Genomic DNA, 21,900 nt, shown 5'->3' on the forward strand with positions numbered 1-21,900 from the left:
ACCCCAGGGAAGTGCCTACTGGAACTGGCCTTGCACAGGAAACTCCACATTGTCTCTTCAGACAGAGCTTGCTGGAGCAGGCACCAAACAGGTGCCTCAAAGAGCCATCCAAAACCACATTTCTCAGCCTGTCCTGAAGAAGTGATTATTTTATGGTTACAGGATCCAGGACAGAGCTGGATGTCCCAGATCTCCACCTCAGTGCTCCACTACTAGGCAGACCATCCACTGCTGACCAGCACCAATGTGCCAGAGCTCCCCTCCCTTTCTTAAGGGTGGAAGGTGTCTACTCCTTGCCACTTCACCAGGCAGAAAGGGCAGTCAGACCAAGTGGAATATGAGATCATCCAGCTCCACACTGCCTTGCACTGGGGGCTGTCTCCCATTGCTCAAGGTAAGGGGATCCACACTCACCAAAGCTGTCATGCTCCTACATCTAGTGGCCACCTTGCAGCATCTCCTCCCTCTTTGGGGAAGTTGTTGGGGACCACAGACACAGTTAACAGAAAATATTCCTCAAATCTGATATTGGATGAAGCACATGAAAAATTATTCATGCAATTGATTCAGATGGTTTCTGTCATTCAGAAATTCCTATGCATAAAGGGGAGATGTGGGATTTGCACATAACCGACTCAGACAGCTGCAGATTTCCATAGGCACTAAATGTCTGCAGGCAGAAGCCACTCCTCATGTAATCCCATTAAACAGCTGGAATGAATGAAAATGCTGTGCAATTCAGCATACTAACAGCAGCCACCCCTGCTTCCTCCACCACTAGTGCAGGGTCCTCTCCAGTTCAGCCTCTTCCCATGGGTCCAAATTACAGGAGTTATTTCACGCCCTAAACTTTGCAGGAAGCCTGGAGCACATGTGAGCCTACAGTAATGGAAGATTGGTGTCAGAAAGTGCTCAGAACACATCCAGGCTCCTCATCACAGTCTTATTCACTTTTAGGGCTATCACTGCTGATAATAGAAGTCTTCTTATGAACAGAAATTGGTACACTGGAGATTGGGAATAGAATTAAAATCAATTCATCATCACCAAAATCAACTCTTGTCCAAAGGCAAGATGGTGGAATTCATACAAAATGTAATTGCTTGTAGGTTGCAGGTCCAGACCAGCAGCAAAGGGTCTGGAATCAGGAGGATCTCAGGTGGAAGCTGTTTGCCATTTAAAGGCCTTTCACGGCATTTAGCACTGTATCACACTACAGCAGATGTGAAGAGCCAGCACAGAAATACAGTGTTCAGCAATTTGAAGGAGGCATCAGTAATCCTTCACCTCCCAGAGAAGGCCAGAGCTGAGCTCTGCTCCCTCAGGCATCCAGCAGAAGATCATACTCAACAAGGCTTACGCTTCATGTATATGCAAATATCATCTACCTTTTACATTGCCATTAACTGTTCACTCATCCTGAGTGCTTTCCAGTCATATTTGATTGTACATGAAATCTCCTGCAACTTCATGGAAACTGTAGGGTCTCTCAGGGAAGGTTAACTACAGCCATGACTCTCCAGACAAGCAAGCAGGATGAGACAAGCAGATGCACAACAGAAATACCATCAACTGTAGAAGGTATGCAGCTTGCAGAATTGTTCATTCACTTCCCAGAGGCATCTGGGTTTGTCTCTTTACATCCCATCTTCCTTTCCAATCACTTGTTCCTATGGATTTTCTTGTGCTACCACAAGCATTCAGAGGACTGGAAAGTAAAAAACCTTTTGGTTCTGAGTAAAGACCAGATCAGCCTCTGTTTGTGCTCAGTTCCTACAGCTCACTGATACTGGGAGAAGGAGGATGAGAGGGAAGACCATCCTCCTCAGCAACATCCCAGCTTTAATTTGGAATAAAGTGGCCATGACTGCAGCATCAGTGGACATGGCTGGGTCAGAGAGGATTGTTGCACCATTAGGCAGTGGGTGAACTTCTGCCTGAGTAAGGTCATTCCTCACTTTCCAGCTTTGTCCTGAATACAAAGCATCAATCAGATATACTAATCCCAGGCCTTCATAAACATTCACAAGCTTACATTGTAAATACTCAACTATATAAACATATAAATATAAATAATAAGTGTTTCTGCTGGCCATCCCCCTCTGAAGCACCTCAGCTGCACCCTGTGCATTAGTCCAGTCTTTGTCAAAGCTCTGCTCCCCACTTTGTGACAGCAAGTACTTGGCACTTTTGCAAGTGATCCATATGCTGCTATGCCAAACACCCAGTAAAGCACAAGGCTAGCAAGGATTTTTTTTCATCCTTGCTCTGTGTGTACTGCCCTGACTCTGCAAGAGAAGAGAAAAGATGTCTGTCCAAATCAGTCCCTCTGCCCACCGCTGGGTCTCTTCCTGAAGCAGTGTCATGCAACCACATGATTAGCAGCTATCACAACACATAAGCAGGGTAGGGCTACAGGTGTAAAAGCAAACTTCAATTTTGACATTTCTCAGCTTTAATAAAACATCATTACATGGACAAGTTCTTTCCCTGACAAGCTGTTGGTGCCCTCTGGATAGCAAAGTCTTGTGTTAGGAGTGTGCCTGTCTTTGAAGTGGGAGACTGCAGTTTGACAAAAGCAGGGAGCAAAGGCGAGAGGGAGCAGAGCTGCTGTGAGGCAGCTGCCAGAATTTAGCAGTGCCAGTATGGGCTCTGTGCTAGCCTTGCTCTGAGACAATGAATGAAGCCCTTTTTGGCTCAGGCTCTAAAAACACTTCCCAGCCACAGGCAGACTAGTCAGGGAAAATTCCAATCCAAAACCAGCAAAATAGAATCTAATTCCTGTCCCACAGCTTTAACCCTGAACATCAGCAGCAGGCAGGATCACTGCCTGCTGGAAAAAAAAGGAAGGCACCAAAATCCAAAGTGGCTCATTTACTGCAGGACACTTGTCCTGCATTAGAAAGAAGAGGTGGTGCTCAGGTGTTTGCTCCAGTGGCTGCTCCAGGGTTTCCAATCCCTCCTGCTCCTCCAGAGGATGCCATGGACAGGGGATTAGCTCAGCAGGAGAGCCTGAGGAAGCAGTAGCAAACCCCCTTCTCTGACACCATAAGCACAAAGGATGAGGACAGGGATTTGCATCTGGCTCACCATCTCAGAGCCAGTTCTGGATCAGTGGAAAGCAAAATGCAAGCACTTTCCAGAAGGGCTGCCCTCATAAACAACATTTCCATCTATTCAGCTATTCTAACAACCTAGCAGCTGCAGATCTGCTTCCCCTTCTGTCAGTCATACCTCTGCAGCCACATCAAACACCCACCAAATGCCAGTGGCTCCCTGCATGGCGCACACCTTGCACAATTTTGAAAACCACCATAAAGCAGCATGGCCTAACATGCAGGTTTTCAAGCTTGCTCTTTTTACTTCCCTCCAGATTTTGCACAGACCTGCAGTACTGTGGGCAGCAAACCTTCATGTACCTAGGTGCAAGAGAGGCCAGAGCTCCCTCACCATCAGACACTGAAGAGCTGAAAGCAGGCAAATCCACTGGTAAGAAGGGATATTACCATGGTCTAGCAGTCTGAGGATGTTGAGAAAAGCAATAATCAAGGTGGCTCAGAAAATATAATTCAGTTTCCAACGTACGATATTCCTCAAACAAAGCAACCAACATGCTGGTTAGGCAGGAGAAGCTCACAGTGTTCTTTAATATCAGAAGTGTCCCTCCTGCAGGACATGGCATAATTGTCACACAGGACTGGGTGTCACTGGATGGGAAACCATTACTTCCATGGCTGGTGATGGCTTCACACACCCTGGCTTTCTTTCCTTACCAGGTCTGACTGCACAGAAAAGATTATGAGTGTGGTACAGTGAGAGAGAGAGCAAGGGGGAACACATCAGTGTATTTCTGTGGGCTTGCTGCTAATACACCCTTTTACCCCCACACACTTGATGATGAAAATCTATCATGACTCATGTGAAACCTCATCTGCCCCACTAGTCCTACACAGAGGACAAACAACCCTTGGGAAAGTTAGGGGCAGAAAACCCAAGGAACTTCACAGATCTGAAGCAATAAAAAAATCCCAAAATATTCCCCTGAAGAGGGAAACCAATGCACTACACTAAATACACATGCTTCTGCCATCAGCAAGGAATACTGAGCATGAGCTACCCAAAGGACTTGCACTGCCACTCCATGCTTCCAGGTGCCTACAGAATGAGGACAGGTTGTGAGCTTCCACAAGCTAAGAAGTGCTATCCATTGCTCTTTAAAACTGCTCTTCCTGGGTCACCCCTAGGTCCTAAGTAGAATCTCAAAGCAGCTGAAAGCCGTTTATAAGCTTGTATGAGCTGCTGCAGAGAAGCACTAAGTTCCCACAAGGTGTGGGGCACAGCTGCCTGCTACTGCCCCCAGTGTTTTCCCTCTTTCTCAACAGCCAGTGTGATCTCAGAGTTCTTAAAGAAAGGAATTTTCCTTCAGCAGCAAAGGATGAGCATTTTCTGCTATTAAAAACAGCTGAGTTCCTCTGAATCTCCCCAAGACAAGAGCCAACACGTGGGAAGCTTTGGTGTAAAAGGAACCAAGGATGGAAACAGGTAGGCAACACTACCTAAACCTCTGAGACACCAGATGCTCTGACTCCTTTACAGGTGAGTAAGAAAAGAGCACAGGGATGCTGCAGTAAAGCTCTGGCCCTTCTTATGCCAGCAGGCTATGGATGCTAAAAGCTTACACAGGTTCAAAAAGAAAGCAGGCGGGAGACAAAGCTATCCAATACCATTAGAGTCAATGAGCCATCTCTGCACAGGGGGCTGTGGAGTCAGGGAGCAGCCAGGGAGACTTTCTGTACATACCACTCTGTCTTACCCTGCTTTTCTACATCTCCTTCAGCATTTGCTGCTGCCCCAATGAAACAGGTTACAGAGTTTGTTTTGAGGCAGATCAGTCATTCTTAAGTATTAACAGTACATTTCTAAGGGATTATTTTAGCTTTAGCAAAACTCCAAATATAAAAGAACATATTAATAAAGGCCTTGAGAAGGTATGTTCCAAGTGCTTATCCATGCCTTTTGGCTCCCAACTAACTTTGAAATTCTGGTCTGAATGGTTATGTTGAAAAAGGACAATTTTTATAGAGGGTGTTTAACAAAATGGCAGGATGTAATTATCTCTCTGGGGTGATACTTCTCTTAGAGAGAAGTCACAGTAAAACATGCAGTATGTTGGACACTGAATGGCAGGGCAAATTTTGTAAGCAGGAAAGAATACCATGGTTATCAGCTGGAAAACTACTGAAGATGCAGAGCCACAGACCAGTCTTCATGGTTGGAAAGCCCCAATTCCCACCACTTACAGTTTTATTCTAGCCCAGCTCAGAGAGCACTAACAGGCTGAATAATCCCTGCTACCCCCAGAGCACCACAAATGGTTTCAAGAGTGGAAAGGTGTTTGAGGCAAAGACCTTGCTTTGAGGGTCCAACTTTCAGGCAGCAAGAGAGAGAAAGGGAAAATGCAAGGCTGAAATCAGCTCAGACACATTCAGCTGGGCCCAAGCCTCCAGCAGTGGGATTTATTCAGAGCTTAAAGCATTTCTCTGGGACTCTTTGTCACAGGAGTGTAGGTACAAACAAATGGTAGCTGGGACAAAGGGAGGCAACACACATTTTATTAATAAAAAGTTAATCGGCTTAAAGTGTGCAACTAAATAAGCAAAGCTTACATTAAAGTGACCCAGCAATAAAAGATGCCATGGAAATAAAGTTATAGGAAATACAATATAGTCTCTATGTTCTTTTGTAATCCATCACAATAAATATTCATGATTCTGGGTTAATGGGGTATGCAGCTCTCAGCCACCACAATAGTTTTTTGTTTATTCTCAAGACCATGAACTTTGGAACCATGAACCTGAATTTCAGGACTCTGCATTCATGCATGTTAGCAAAATTCAGGGCAAGGCAGGGTGATGGAGACAAGGCCAGGACCTTGGCTTGTGACAACATAACAGAGTTTGCTGCAGTTTTTGACAATGAGTAACAAGAGCCCTGGGATGCACAGAACTTCCCTTGTATCTGTCACCCTCTCTGCCTCCATGTCAGCAAAAAAAGGAGAGAAGAGGCAGTCTATTCAGGACATGGCTCATTCCAGTCTCTCTCTTCAGAAGACAGGGGCATCCTCAGACCAGCCCCTGAGGAAGCAGAAGCTGCTGGCATCACACAGCAGCAGCACAGAGCAGAGGTGCACTCCTCACACAGGGGAAGACCTGCACGCCCCTGAACACAATCCGCTGCAGTTCTGCCTGCACCAGCTAGAACACACCATTCCAAAGCATGTTTTAAAGAGTGCCAAGCCTCCCTAGCCAGGCCCACAGCCAGTTGTTCCTTTGATGGTGCCACCCTCTGCAGCATTACTAGCCTTCCCTGTTGTGCTCTGAGACTTCCAACCTCTACTTCAACTTGCATTAATGTGGACAGATTACAGTGCCCCTTTCAAGGTATGTTAGGAACCTTTGGGGTCAGTGAAGGACATGTAGAAACTTTTAAAAAACCAACAAAAAACCAACCACCACAGACTCAAAGTTCAACACTTTGAAGGCAATAAGAGGAAAACAACTTTAAATGTTTGATCAAAAGCATTTTAACACATTTTAGTTTGTTGGGTTTTTTCCTCTCAACTGCTTACAACTAATAGCAAAGACTATGATCCAGTAAGGTCTTCAGCAGATTTCCAGTGTATTCAACTGAAGTATATACCCCCTTTCCCAGTAAAAACTTCCAATTACCTTTTCCCTCTTTCCCCACATAATGTAGTGAACATGAAAGCAAGGCTTCCAGCAGCCTGGCATCAGAAAGTCAGGCCCTGTTTTGCTGGGAGCACAGCTCTCCACTCTGCACCACTACAGATCAGTCTGCAAACAGAACTCGTACCCCTTCACTGACCCTTGGGTTTCAGGGAAAGCACAGCCTAAGACTCATCAATAAATAGGACCTATTCTTCATGCACCTTTCTTTAGGACAGTCTAGGTGACAATCCTTGCCACACAGAGCTCTGTTCCTCTCTTTGGGCAAAGCTGATCACTGTGATCAGCTGAACGTGAGCAGCACTAGGACCAGCTAGGCAGCACAAAGACCAACCATGGCTTCAGAATGCCCTGTCCTGTAATAATGCAAAACTCCCTTCCTTTTTAAGCCTTTGATTCTTCAATTGCATGAGTTAAACAAAGGACCAGCACAGAACATTGATATATGTAAAGAAGAAGAATTTAGAAAGAACCATGGAAGTTGAGAAATTAACACAAAGATGAAAGTGTACTTTTGCAAAGAAAGCTATTTCTCCAACTACTGAAATATCTGTTTTGAATGATAGAAAGGCTCCATCTCAAAATAAAGTACATCAGAAAACAACAACAGCCTTCTCAAAGCCAAGGTGTCTTGCTGAGACTGCATGTATTTAGCATTGTAATATTTGGAATATTTTATCTTTGCAAAACCTGCAATACCACAGAGATGGCTATTCAGAGGGAGAAATACACAAATGTGCACAGTAAGAGGGGAACTGGTTGGGAAGCAAACACTTTCCCCTTGCCCTGTGTGGAATTTTGCACTGAATGACACCCTTCTGAAACAGGGGACACCCCCAAGCCCTCCCACTCAGATGCAAGGAGAAACCTCCTCCCTGCACACTTCCCACAACCAATCTCTGTAACAACAAGCCTCTGGGACAAGCCCAAACCTGGCAGCTCCGTTTCACCACAAAAGCACCAGGATCCAGCCACTGCCACAACCCAGGAGGACACAAAGAGCAGGCACACGTGATGGTTTGAGGTCTCCATTTCATGCATGCTTGCAAACCCCATGACAAATGCATCACACCTCTGCCAAGAGATGAGGGATTGTACAATGGGCAAAGAGAGAAAAAGATGCTCTTTTCAACATCAACACAAAAGAATGCAGCCAGGCAGTTTTACTCCTCATGTCAACATCCTATTACCAACTAGTTTGCCTTGACAACAAAGCTTTCCAAGAAAAGACAGAGACGTGGGCACTTGAGCAATGGCCTTAGGAGATCCCAGCTCTTTGCCCAGGAAACAGGAAAAAAAAAAACCAAACCAGCATATCACGTATCACCTTCCTACTGAAGCATGACAAAAAGGAGAATATATGGCAAAAGAGGCCAACGAGGGGAAAACCAGAAATCAATAGGATCTAACAGAGCGTGACAGAAAATCACTTCCCTCATAAAAAGAGGTTACTTACCAGGTTAATGAATCTTTTCTGTTCTGTACTTAGACACCCAGGAAATGGAAGGGGTCACAGGAGCGGTGTGGGTGGGAATGAAATCCCTAGAACATGATTTCAAGAACAATCAAAGGTTAGAGATTAAATCCAGACAGAGTCAACTGCACAGCACATCAGCAGCTTGGTACAGGCACCAGCTGCAGCTCAGAGTGTCACCCAGCAAAACACTCTTCCACCATCAACAGCACAGCAAAAGCCAGGCTCCTCTTCCAGGGCAAAACCAGCCTGCCAGGCCACCCCTGTCCCCTCAAAGGGTCACCCCAGGAGCCAGAGCATCTCAGCCTGCTTGGGTCAGTAGTACCAGCACGGCCAAAACAAAATGGTCTGTGGATCTCTGATGTGATTAACTGCAACAGAACCATGAAAAACAGACTCCAAAAATCACACTGTTCAAATCACATAGGCAGCTCTTGGTCTTGTGGCCAAAGCCTCTCAAAACTCACTTTTATATAAAATTCTGTTCCTTACCTTTGTTGGAAATGCACAGGGGAAAAAAAAACCAACCAAACAAAGAAGCATCTGGGCAATGGCAGGGTACAAGATCTGGTGATAACAGAAGGCTGAATTAGACCTCTGGAATATCAAACATACCTGAAGGCAGCTGCATTCTGGAGCCCTACTGGCAGGCCCCACATAAAGCACAGAGCTGTGCTGCTTTATCACTCCCCTGCCCAGCTGTGGTTTGAGCTACTGACAAGAAGTGACCCAAGGAATAGCTCTACTTAGGTCCAAGGTACCCAGTGAGGGAAATGGCAGGTGCAAGAGTTCCAGCTTTTTTCGAGGCCACTGAACTTGTAAGTCACTATGTTGGGTCCCCCCAGTGCCTGCAAGAATTATTTACCAATGGATGTTTCTCAGTTTGGGCAGTCTTGATTCCAGTACACCTCAAACACCTCTGCCATGCAGCTGAACAAGCTTCCCCTGCAGCAGCTGCCTTGTTTACTACCCAATACCCAATTTCTGCAACAGAGACATGGATAATGCAGCCAGAAATCCCCTTTGTTACTCGTACTTAATTCAGCCTCAGGTTTGATTTATTGCACAGGATAGCTGTTCAAGTCAGAGTTCCATATCACATCCTTCATGCCCAAGGAACCACACCACAAGCTCCAAAGCTGACCTAACGTTGGCATTTCTGTGAGTTTTGACTTTGCAAGTCTAGTGAGTTTAAGGATTTTTATATCTGAGGCATTTCAAAGCAGAACCAATACCTTCATCACAAACATCCTGCCAACACACAGCAGTGGGGACAGTCCTTCACAGCAGATGTCTGTCCCTGGAGCTGGGACAAGCCCTTCTGTCAGGTACAGCAAATCTTAGTGGGAAGAGAGGCACAGTTTATAATTACATCTGTCTCTTTCAAAGCCTGCTTTTGAAATTAACAACCTCCAGCAGATCCCACCTGAAACTCGGCAAGCAAAATGCCAAACAAACCAGCCAATTTTGCCAAAACTCTGAGCACATGAAAGCACTGCTCCTTAGGCAATGCTGTTTGCAGACAATGCTCAGCTCAGTCACACCGAACCGAGTGTGAGACTGGCAACACCCACGGTGACATGGAAGTGGAGAAAAGCAATTCTCAGCACCCAGCACTGTATCAGTCTCTTCTAACAAGGAGGCAGAGGGACCCAGCTGTACTCCCAAGAGATAAAGCACTTCGCAGACTTAAATTTTCATCTCCTAACATTATGGTATGGGTTGTTCCGTGAATAGCATTGAGGTTTGTGGACGGAAAAATTAAACAGATGCTTTTTACTTGAGTGCTGACATTTACATGAACACAAAATGACTTGAGAGGACATGAATTTCCACTCAGGTCTAAAGTTGAGCCATTTCGTGGACCAGCAGCAGTTGTGGGTCTCTGACTATTTGAACCACTCAAACCAGAGACTTGAGAAACCAGGATTTAACAGTTGCTGAGATTTCCTGGGGGCTTCCTTCTCAACATGCAATTCAAGATTTCCCTCCATTGCAAGCTAGGCTGACACAAACTGGCCAAGAAGGGGCAATCAGTCATAGAGAGTTCTTTAATAAAGGGCTTCTTTGCATATTTTAGCAGTTTCTATTGACGGGGAACCTTCCTGTTCAGAAAGTGCTAGAATGGGAACATCAAAGTATGCTTGGAGATCAGCATTTCTGGAAGCTCAGCTGCAACAAAGGAGAAATAAAACCCAAACAAACCCAGTAGTAGCTGAATCAAAACAACAGCCAGTTTCTGCTTAGTCATCTATCCCTTCTGAGTACTGAAATCACATTTCAGCACTAGCTGAAAGCGGTTTTGTTGCAGCTTAATACCTGCAATACTTGTGATCCAGGACAACAGAGTCACTCAGTGCCAGCGGTGCCTCCTCTCTGCCAAGCCTGCCCATCTCCAAATCAGAATTTCAGACTGCCCTGTCAGGTCAGTGCCCCCAGCCCCATCCTCGCCCGCTCAGCACGGCCAGCTCTGAGCCGCAGGAGGCAGCCCGGCATTGCCCCGCTCCTGAGGGAAGGGGAGCCGGGGGAGCAGCCCGAGCAGGCTCAGCCCGGCATTGCCCCGCTCCTGAGGGAAGGGGAGCCGGGGGAGCAGCCCGAGCAGGCTCAGCCCGGCATTGCCCCGCTCCTGAGGGAAGGGGAGCCGGGGGAGCAGCCCGAGCAGGCTCAGCCCGGCATTGCCCCGCTCCTGAGGGAAGGGGAGCCGGGGGAGCAGCCCGAGCAGGCTCAGCCCGGCATTGCCCCGCTCCTGAGGGAAGGGGAGCCGGGGGAGCAGCCCGAGCAGGCTCAGCCCTGCACTGCCCCGCTCCTGAGGGAAGGGGAGCCGGGGGAGCAGCCCGAGCAGGCTCAGCCCGGCATTGCCCCGCTCCTGAGGGAACGGGAGCCGGGGGAGCAGCCCGAGCAGGCTCAGCCCGGCATTGCCCCGCTCCTGAGGGAAGGGGAGCCGGGGGAGCAGCCCGAGCAGGCTCAGCCCGGCATTGCCCCGCTCCTGAGGGAAGGGGAGCCGGGGGAGCAGCCCGAGCAGGCTCAGCCCTGCACTGCCCCGCTCCTGAGGGAAGGGGAGCCGGGGGAGCAGCCCGAGCAGGCTCAGCCCGGCATTGCCCCGCTCCTGAGGGAACGGGAGCCGGGGGAGCAGCCCGAGCAGGCTCAGCCCGGCATTGCCCCGCTCCTGAGGGAAGGGGAGCCGGGGGAGCAGCCCGAGCAGGCTCAGCCCGGCATTGCCCCGCTCCTGAGGGAAGGGGAGCCGGGGGAGCAGCCCGAGCAGGCTCAGCCCGGCATTGCCCCGCTCCTGAGGGAACGGGAGCCGGGGGAGCAGCCCGAGCAGGCTCAGCAGCCGGGCTCCCGGCAGGGCTGCCCGGCACTGGAGCACCACCGGCCTCTGGGCAAGACTGCCAGGCGGGAGAGGAGATGCTGGGAGAAGGCACCAAGGAACACCTGGGGCACGAAGCAGAGAAGGATCTGAGCAATTCTCCAGGCAGGGTTTGGAGAAGGCTTCAGCAAAAGGGAGATGGGGACACATCTGAAATGAATCTCCAGGAAACCCAGAGGGAAGCGGGCAGAGAACACAGAGGTCTCTGCAGCGAAGGCCGGGGAAAAAGAAGGAAATTAAAGTGTAGGGGGAGGCAAGTTGGAATGTATCAGACACACGGCACTGCCAATTCCCCAAGGACTAAGGTGTGAGCCTGAGCAGGGTGCAGGGGGGATCCACAGCCACGCAGCTCTTCATTTGTACTTCCAGGCAGCTCTTCGGTTCAGCTCTCCTCAGCCACACCAACCCTCCCGAAGGACTCCTGAGGCACACGGAGGCCACTCACCTGGCAGACACCCACAGGCACAGTTTTAGCAGCAAGGAGGTGGATTACCAGTAAATGCAGCAACTTCTTGTGTTAACCACTGGCAAGGCACAGTACACAGGTTAGAGCAGGAAGAGAATAAAATCTCCAAGCACAGCTGCAAAGGTATAATGTAATTACACAAATGCAAAGTGCCTCCAACCAAAATCCTCAGCTTTGTGGCCTTTAAATCCTGGAAGACTTAAAGCACAGTTTCTAAATGCCTTTTTCTGTGACTGTGACTTACTAATCTTAGCCACAAAACAGCTGAAGAACAAGCAGCATTCCTTGATCCCACCTGTGCAGGCTATGGTTGAGGGCAGACACCTGTGAACTGCACCCAGACTAGGAAGCTCAATAAAAGCTCTGGAGAAGTATCCATGACAACTGCAAGCACCTCTTCCCCACCCTACCAGGCTTTTTTAAGGGAGGGGGGAGAAACTCCTCTGTCCTAAATTTGCCCATCTTCTGTCCTGTCCATTACTAAATCCCAAGGTGTAAGTATAGAACAGAGGGTTACATCTCCTACAGGCCAAGCAGATCCAACACACCCCAAGAAGTGTCAAAGATCAGGCATGATTTAGTGAGATCCCAAGAAGACAGGTAAACACTGGAAGGACTTCAGACCCAGATCTCAAGTTGCAGTGATCATAAGGTTTTGCTCTGCAATTCCCCAGGCCATTGACTTCCCTACTGAGGAATCTCAGGTGCAATAAAAGGGTTGGTAGTTATTATTTCTTTAAGCCAGAGCCATTAGCTTGTGCTCAGCTAGGATTATAATAAAAACACCTTAAACCTTCCCTTTGAGGAGGAAACCTGCTGCAGCTCTACCTCGCTGCAAAACACCTCCCCTATGGCAAACAGCTGCATCACTGAAGAGTGACTCCAGTAGTTTTCACCCACCTGTTTTCCGTTCTGTAACTGCTGTCATCTCCCCAAAGCAGGTAAATTAAAGACTGAACAGTCTGGTCTCTCATTCTTCCCAGACCACCCAAAAAGAGTCAATTTCCTCCTTGAGTATTTAACCCTTCCTGCAATGTACCAGGGAAAAAATGCAAAGGAAGCAATAGCCAGTGAGAGCTCTCTCCTTCCTCTATAAAAGCTTCCATCAGCGCAGCACTGAGGATTCCACAGACTGGGTCATGCCCCAGACTCTTCTCTCAAAGCCCTCCTATAAGCATTGGTGGCAAAGGAAGAAAGGTCCCTTTTCTGGAAGGCCATACATCTTCTCAAGTCAGGAGAGCAGGACTCGGCTCCCAGCACTGCCACGGCCACAGTGACTGCCCGGGTAAGCATGAGGCTCCCTCTCTTCTCCAGCTCAGACCCCCCAGCAGAGGTCTGGTACCCTCACCACAGCTGCACTGCCTCTTTCCATACAAGCCCAGAGGCCTCCAAGCTGTACTGAAAACCTGTCAGATGGAAATGAGATTTTTGCACAGGATTCTGTGGTTCCCAAGCAAAGGGCAGGCTGGCACACACGCTGCCAGGGCTCCCACCATTGCCAAACTAAATAGGACCACTTGCAAGATTGCAGGAAAGCTCTTGTCAAGAAGTGAGTGGGCTGGATCCCTAGCACAGCCTGCAAAGAGCTTTCTGTTTGCCCTGCTAACATGATGGATCTATGTTTCCAACTAGGAAAACAGCATCTGCATCCCACTCACAACCCAAGCAACATTCAAATGACCTAGACTTTACAGATGCTGTCTCCCCTTTCTCATTTGATTACCCCCTCGAGGCTTTCAGTTCCCAAGAGCAAATTCCTCAGCTGCCCACAGAAAGTCTGCACCTGACTTCAGATGTTTGCACCGAAGCCTGAATGAAATGTGCAGTCTCTAGAACAAAAGGCACTGTGCCTTTACAGAGGAAGAGCCGCCAGGAACAGAACAACAATGAAGCACAAAACAACAATGGAGCACAATTTACAGCTCTCGGGACAGCACTGGGTGTGAGAACTCTAAATACATGGAGCATTTAGAAGTTAGTGGATCAAATCAGCAAGTGGAGCAGGAACAAGGATGCCTGGCAGTATCCTGTGATGGACAAGCAGCATCCACACTTGAAGGAGCCTTGGGTGGCAGGAAAAAATGATCTATCATTGCCAAGCTGCTTCTCTAATAACTTTTTCTAGTAATGAAGAAACAGGAGATATGGAATTGCTGCTCAGTTGATGCCCCTTCACACCTCTTGCCCCATTTCTTCCCCATTTTCATATCCTGACAATTCCACAAAATCCATGGGAACTAATTCACTTTCTAGGTGCTATCTCCCTGCAGAGCCTTGCTTTGTTTAGCAGCCTCTGCCCACTCAGAGCACTCCAAGCACGGCCCAGAGCAAAAGCCAAGGAGAGATCAAAGTCTCGTGGAAAGAAGCAGTGCTTGAATGCAAGGCTCATTTGTACTTACAGGCAACTCCTCCTTGGTCCAGCTCTCCTCAGCCACACCAGCCCTCCTGAAGGACTCCTGAGACACACAAAGGCAGCAAGAGCCCAAGTCCCCTTTGGCCTGTGCCTCAGGAGCTCTGCCAACCCCTGGTGCAAACACCTGCACACAGGAACTCTGTATTTGGCCTGGGAGCCCAGACATGCAGGCTGGCCCATGCCCAGACTTGGCCAGCCTGTAGTCAGGACATGTCACACCAGGATGAACTGCCCAGAGCAGAGAGGAACAGGACTCCAACACAGAACAGCCATCTGGAAGAGGAGCTATTGCACCTCCAGCTCACAAAAGGAAGAAAGTGCCACGTTAGGAGCTGAAGAACCCAGGAATAAAGATGGTGAAACCAAACTGCAGCTTTTTCTCCTCACCTGGCAGGTTGAAAAGAGCCTCACAGCAGGTTTGAGCTGGAAGAAAGGGATCATCAAGCCAGAGGACACATCCAAAGGACAAGTTATTCAGTGCCCAGCTCTCCCCCCTATTTACACCCACCTCCTGTTGCTGACATAAGTTGGATGACATTATCCCCAGAGGTCACTTTGAACCCCAGAGATTCTGCTCTTCACCTCAAATTAAAGTTTGTACAAGCTTGTACCCAAATAACTACCAGAACAAATTACAGGCTATTTAATTCCTTTGGTTCCAGTTTGTCTGAGGAGCCTCAGGAGGACATGCTTGTTTTGTTTAGAAGGCACCCACTGTTCCTCCTGCTGCCCGCCTGTCATACAGCCTCACTCAGACCTGCACACTGGCCTGGGTGTCCTTAACTGGATCCTCTGAGCAGCAAACCCATCCAAAGCACATGTGAGGCTTATGACATTTTCCTGTCTATTACAGAGCAGTTCTGGGCAGGAACCTTTGTACTATTCCCTTTGAAAAGCTCCAGTGAGCTGCTGCAACACTCAGCAAAATCCACCAGAGCCAGCACTGCCACCTTCCCTGGCAGCTCAATCTAACAGTGCAGTGCTGCCTCAGCTGCCCCTTGATCAGCCACTCAGGAAGCTCCTTGTTTCTTTCTGCCTTATGAAAAGGCAGGAAAGCAGTCACATTAGGAAAAGAAAATCCTGGATGGGTGGAATTAAGAGCTGGAGCAGCAGTGGAGCTCTGGCCATCATCTGAGCCCGGGTACCTGGGCATGTGTTGACACCAGTAGTTCAGTGGTTGCAGTGCTTTAGGAGGTTACTGCCCTGTGCTGTCCCTCCTGCCTTGCTGCAGGAGATTATTACACCCTCCACTAATGCAACAGAGAGGAGCATGTGCCAGGCTTCCCACTCCCAGTCCAGCAGAACAACCATCGACAGCCTGCACTCAACCTCAGGGCGTGAGCTGCAGGGGTGAGGAACAGCCAGGCTTTTATCTCATAACCTGCCAGATTTAAATCCATAGCAGCTTCTGGGCCACAGCCATTGGCCCACAGGAAATTAGAAAAAATAAAAGAAGATAATAAAAAGAAATAAGTGACACGCTATAGTTTTAACAGCTTTGGAAATCACGTGAGAGGAGCAGCAGCAGCCTGTCCTCACCCTGGGCACACAGTCTGCAGCCACAGCACCGTGCACAGGCACCGCTGCCTGCAGCGGCCATGGAAGCATCACCACAAGTCTCACAGTGCTCACAGTCTCTGTTTCCCCTTGCAAAACATACCAGACACCTGAGCACTTCACAGCAGGTCTGCAGCCATTGCCCTCTCCAGTCATGCTTCTTGACAGATCCCGACACTGTCCCACGAGTGGAGGAACTCGGGCCTAAGGAAGTTAAGAAGACTTGTCACTCTATAGCTCATCAGGATCAGTGTGACAGACTTCCCATACAGCATCAGACCACAGCCCAGACAGGCCCTCTTGGAGAGACAACTCTATTAATGGTGTCTTCACCTTGTTTCACTAATAGAAATAGATCACTTATTAATCTTAGCTCAGCTAAGCTTTTGAGATGGTGTCTGCAGCAGAAAACACCTGCCTAGCTCCACTAGGTGCTGATGGTCTAAGACAGGACTAGGAAGAATACTGTGAATGCAAGGCAGGGTCTAACACAGATCCTTGTGGTACAAGCCTTGTTTGGTTTGTCTTGGGGCTAACTTTAATAATTGGAACTATTGAGCACACTGAGAGAGGTACACAGCATGTTAGTAAGGAGTGTGTCCTGTTCTCTAAGTGTTCTGCACAGCCAAACGAAGAGAAGCTGGATCAGAGAGCCTGGAAATACAGCCAGCCAGGACACACTGAAAGAACCAGAGTCTCTTTCTTCTACAGAAAACAAGAGGGAAACTTGAGAAAGCCAGTAATGGTGCTCACCAGAGCAGGAGGCTGCAGCAAAGCAGAAGGCACTGTGCTGCCCTCCACACGCACAGACTGGTGAGAAAGGCAAACTCAAACTGCAGCACTGCAGCCTCAGGTCAGGAAGCCAGAGCAGTGCTGGGCTAGGCTGCCTGGCAGCCCCCACCACAGGCAGCTGTGTGCCAGCACTGCCAGAAACACCTGCCTGCTCCTGGGAAGAAAAGAACCACCTGTGTGACCTCCACAGGTCTTGTTCACTCCTCCCTTTCTATTGGAAAGAAGACACTGGGGAAACAAAAAAGGCAAACACTGAGAAGTCAGAAAATAAAGATCATTTCTGTGATTGATCCTGCCTGAATTGAATTAACAGGAATAACACACACAGAGTTTTTCTGTCTACCACAAGAAGAGGTGCTGATGTAAATGAAGGGAGGCTGTCCTTGGCAGCCCAGGCTCTTTTCTGTGCACATGCAGAAGTGAGAGGGAGAGAACTTGGGAAATTAGGGGACTGCAGGAGAAAAAACTAAAAGGTCCTGCAATGAAGGAAGGCAAATGGAAGGCTGTGAAAATAATTTTTTCCCTTTTTCTGCCACAGGTTCCCTGTTAGATGTTGAGAAGTCAAGTAAAGTAAATGTTCTCTGTGTGGTCCTTAAAGGAGCATTCCTCATCCTCCATGTACTTGATCGGACATCAGCACCCAGCAGTCACAAGGGTAAGTGAGGCAGCAGAGATGATGATATAATTTTGAGGAGAAAGAAAGGATAATACATTTTCAGATGGGAAGGCTGAAGCACTGTACCTGTAGTTCTCCAAGTCTAAACCATAGCTGTGTCACTAACAACTAGTTTCACTAGCAAGAGAGATCAATTCATTACCGTTTAGAAGTAGACACAAATACAGTAAAGCATTTTTGGGCTGAATCCCATATTCATTACAAAGAATTAACCTCCACACACACACCAAACTATATATCAAATGACAGATGACTTGCTGATCAAGGGAATGTTTTGTGCAAAAAATACTCTCTGGAGAGGACTGAGCTGAATTTTGGAAGGAAACCCACCACACTCAGCCTACATACAAAGCCAGCTAAACTTGCTGTACCAGGCAGAGAAGCTCTCAAAGACATTACATTGACAGAGCTCGTCTATGTGAGCAGATACGGCTGCAAGTACCGCAAAAGCAGGCAGGAGAGAGCTGATAAAAGGAGAAGCTATCACCAAGGGACACTGAGTAACAGCGAGGAGCACATTCCGGGGCAAAGCCCCAACTCAAGAGACCAACACCACCCATGAAGAAACACCTTTCTTTTTTCAATACTCCTACAGTATTAAGAAAACAGGACTTCACACAAAAATTATCTTTAAATGTAACACAACTAACAAGTTATCAGTTGCCAATTTCTCAGCAGAGAAGAAATTCACAAGACTACAACATTCTCCAGTAGCTGGAACCCAAACGAGTTACACTCACATCAAGAGTACCTCCCAGCTTTCCAAGAGAAAATCTGGGTCCATATTCTCTTTAAATTAAGGCGATGCAACATTAGGGATGACAGCAGCTCTTTTAGAACTCGAATAGCTAAAAAGCAACGAGCTCAGGACCAGCAAGCAGAGTGCAGTCTGACAAGGGAACGAGCAACTCCAAGAAAGGGACGGAGGGAGCAGCTGGAGGCTTCCCGGGGAGGATGCGGTAACTGCACGCAGGCAGCTCCGGGGTGCCGCGGGAGGCCGGGCTGTGTGCGGGGCGGGTCGCGCCGGCTCCGCACCCCGGGGAGCCCCGCCGCGCTCCCGCCGCTCCGGGGCACGCACCGCAACTTCGGGCCGGACAGAGCTCGGGGCAAGTTCCATCAGCTGCCAAAAGGCTGCGGAAATGCACAGAAAAAGCCAACATTGTTGAGGGCGCGGATGGGGGCGAAAGAACCCCCAACCCCAAAATGCAAAGCACGGCCGGGCATTTCCTTGGCTTTGCAGAGGGGAATCTCGCGCGGGAGGGAGCGCACAGCTGCGGAGCGGGGTGGGAGTGTGGGGCGATTCACAAGAAATCCCGGCACAGCCTCCCAGCCGGGGCTACAGCCCCCGGGCAAGGCGGGCAGCGGGTCGCAGGCTGGAGGCAGCCAGAGCCCTCCCGCACCGGCGGGCCGGGCACAGGGGCAGCTCGCCGGGTGCCGCTGGGTTCGGGAAGGCAGCGGGATGCCGGGGACGCTCCCGGCCGCGCCGGGGGCTCCCGCCGCCAGGTGAGCCTGGGCACGCAGACCCGGGGCACCGCGGAGCGCCCCGCAGGGACACCTGTCCACTGCCGCCGCGCTTCCAAACTTCTCCCGGAGTTGCAGCCAGCCCGCTTCCCTACCGGCTTTGCAAGGGTCGCGGTACTCCATCGGCTCCTCCGCCGTCTCCGGTTCCCCCAGCGTTAAGGAGGCTCCGGGCGCGCCCGTCCCCGCGGCAGGCAGCAGCAGCAGGGAGAGCAGCAGGCGGCGGAGCGGGGCGGCCCCGCGGCCCATGGCGGCGGAGCGGGCGGCGCGGCTGCCCGGGGTGCGGGCACTGCGCGGCGACAGCGGCCCCGCGGCCGGGGGCGCCGCCGCCGCTCACGGCGCCGCCAGCGAATCACGGGCGCGCCCGCGCCGCGGCCCCGCCCCGCCCCGCGGCCCGCGGGCACCCGGGCGCAGCCGCCGCCTCCCGCCGCGCGTGGGAGCGGGAGCCCCGCCGGGCTAACGACGGACGCCGAACATCAGAAATTACCGACAGCGCCGGTCGGTACTGCTGCCGGTGGTTAGCGTTACTTTCCCTCCTCACTCGGTACTTCAGGGGCAGCCAAAGAGAATTAGCCCGTCCGCCGCCGGGAGCATCAACGCTTCACATCGCAGCCTTAAAACTCCAGAGTAAGCGGAGCTGTTAGACCGTGGATGGAGAACGATGGGGAAAAAAGATCACTCCAAACTAAAGAATGGGAGAAATGAAGAAAGATGGGACTAAACATCAAGACGTGCATTTATCCCTCTTACCTGCTTTTCACAGTAGTTTTCAGGGGCATCTAGGCTGTTTTACTGGAAATGTGGGCTTTGGGATGATCCATATACAGCAAAGCCTGGGAAATCAGGAAGATGGATCACATGCAAGATGCTCAATTGCATCAAAATCTACACCTTGGTATCTGATCGGGCGATTGTCTGAGCCCATACAATATCTTGGACAGCTCTAACAGCAGAGCATGGGGTAACACACTAGAAAGCCTCATACTCCTAGGGCTGCTGGTTTGGGATGGAGGTAGATCACTGAGGCACAATGACTCTTCTGCTTGCACAGTGACAGGACAGATGCCCTAAGCCCAGCCATCTCACTGGGTGCCAAATCGTCTTACAAATAATCTCACAAAGGCCAGCCAGGTGCTTCCATATGAATTCAACACTGCCCAGCACAGCCTCTGGTGTGAGATGTTAGGCTGTGGCTGGAGCAGTACTTAGAGGTTGCTCATCTGTGCTCATGCTGCTCGGCAGATGCAGCATTAGGCAGAGAGGGTACAGCTGCCATCCCGGTGAGCAGGGCAGAGCTCACAAGGGTACAAGCTCAGTGGGGTGCTCGTGGGGTGAACGTGTGTACCACTATCTCCTGGTGCCAAAACTGCTCCTTCAGCTGTGTACTTCCAAGCTCCCACGGCAGGATTGTCAAGCAGCATTTCCCAATACAGCATAGGCTCCAAGCCCTCCCGCCACTCAGACAGATAATCATTTGCCATCCATAAATTTGTCCTTTCTCTTGCAGCCTACAGCAATGAATGATAACTCAGCACAAAAGGGCACAACATGATTCAGGCATCTCCTCAGCAGCAACACAGTCTACTGCAAACTGTTCCTGACAGTTGTCCCTGCCATTCATTTATTATTTAAAATTGTCTTCAAACCTTCACAGAAGCCAAAAAGGCTGCATCAGACTCTGACATGAAGAAGATGATGAACAGCTCTGCTAATCAAACATACTGGAGTTTCTTCCAGCTGGTGTTCAATGAACCAAGGATGATCTAGGTTTCAGGCAAGCTTTCTAGCAGTGAAACAGGGAAGTCCTAGAGCAGATTGCCATGAAGAACCAGGGAGTTCCCATTGTTTTAGGTTTTTGAAGATTGTAGACAAGCAGTCATCAAGACTAAACTTAGTAAGGTAACTTTATCCATTTCCTGAGTTTTACATTGCCCACTTACACACTATCTACTTTTTCTGTACTAGGTTACTACTCTCTCTGATTTTGTCAGATGGAAGGAAGAGCGGTCTAATGGTTATTTTAAAAAGAAAAACCTGATCACCTGTCTGTGTTTCAGAACTCCCAGCTTTTATGGGATGAGCACTAGCTGCTCTTTTCTCTCTGCACAAAGGTCCTGGCAATATAACTTTCTCAGAGTACAGGAAGTTGGAAAACAAAAACTTGAACCTTTGTAAGGGTGGTCAACAGCTTCCCTGATCAGCATTATGGATCCTTATCAACCCTGTGGAAAGCTGGGCTGTCACCCACTAAGAACAGTGTTTTAACGGCATGGAAACTGCTTGTTAACCTCTTCCAGCATGACTGGGGAGCCCAGCCCCTTCTGCCCACAGAACCTCTATCATAGATGTGGATTGATGTAGAAGAGGACATCCTACAGCTTTGAAGGAGAAAGAGAGCAAATTAAAATATAGATCCTTAATTGTGCAATTAGAGTGAGTCTGTGAGGGAGTTCAGAGGAGTCTATCACTATTATCCACACACAAAAAATAATGTTGCCCTACTACAGGGAACTCTGGAAGTCTCTAACATGAGAACTGCTCAAACCTTCCAGAAATAGTTCTCAGTAACAATCACAGCACTTTGCAACTGGCAGCCAAAGCAGTGTACCCAGAGCAATGACTGCAACAAGGTGGTTAGGAGATCAGCTCATGGCATCTTCATTGGCAGCGCCAAACAGCACAGCTAAGGAACACAGAAAGCCCTGTGAAAGGATCTTTTTCATCTGAGCTGTTAAAAAGTCAGTGAAGTCTCACAACAGCAGAGCAACTCATGACACCAATAGTTAATTATCTGGAAAGAAAACAATCCATATCCATTGCTGTCAAAGGCAGTCTTTTCTTTTGCAGAACTCTCTCCTGCCCAACACACAGAGACAAAATCCACTGTCCTT

General features: G+C 49.2%; 1 protein-coding gene across 12 annotated transcripts in view; it reads right to left on the minus strand.

Moving 5' to 3' along the window:
* Window positions 1–19,311, minus strand: part of TLL2 (tolloid like 2) — an 84,468-nt gene extending 65,157 nt beyond the window's left edge. For 5 of the 12 annotated variants that reach the window (XM_085582423.1, XM_021548141.4, XM_085582419.1 and 2 more), the window contains exon 1: window positions 19,108–19,311. In XM_085582423.1, coding sequence (XP_085438549.1) covers window positions 19,108–19,258 — 151 coding nt within the window. In that variant the 5' untranslated portion in view covers window positions 19,259–19,311. Of the gene's footprint in view, window positions 1–8,202; window positions 10,747–16,126; window positions 16,228–19,107 lie in introns of those variants that run through there. The other 7 variants (XM_085582428.1, XM_085582425.1, XM_085582426.1 and 4 more) reach the window with 4 other exon arrangements.
* Between the last annotated feature and the right edge of the window lie 2,589 nt (window positions 19,312–21,900).

Source organism: Lonchura striata, chromosome 6 (assembly GCF_050655825.1).
Source record: "Lonchura striata isolate lonStrDom1 chromosome 6, ASM5065582v1, whole genome shotgun sequence".
NCBI lineage: Eukaryota > Metazoa > Chordata > Aves > Passeriformes > Estrildidae > Lonchura > Lonchura striata.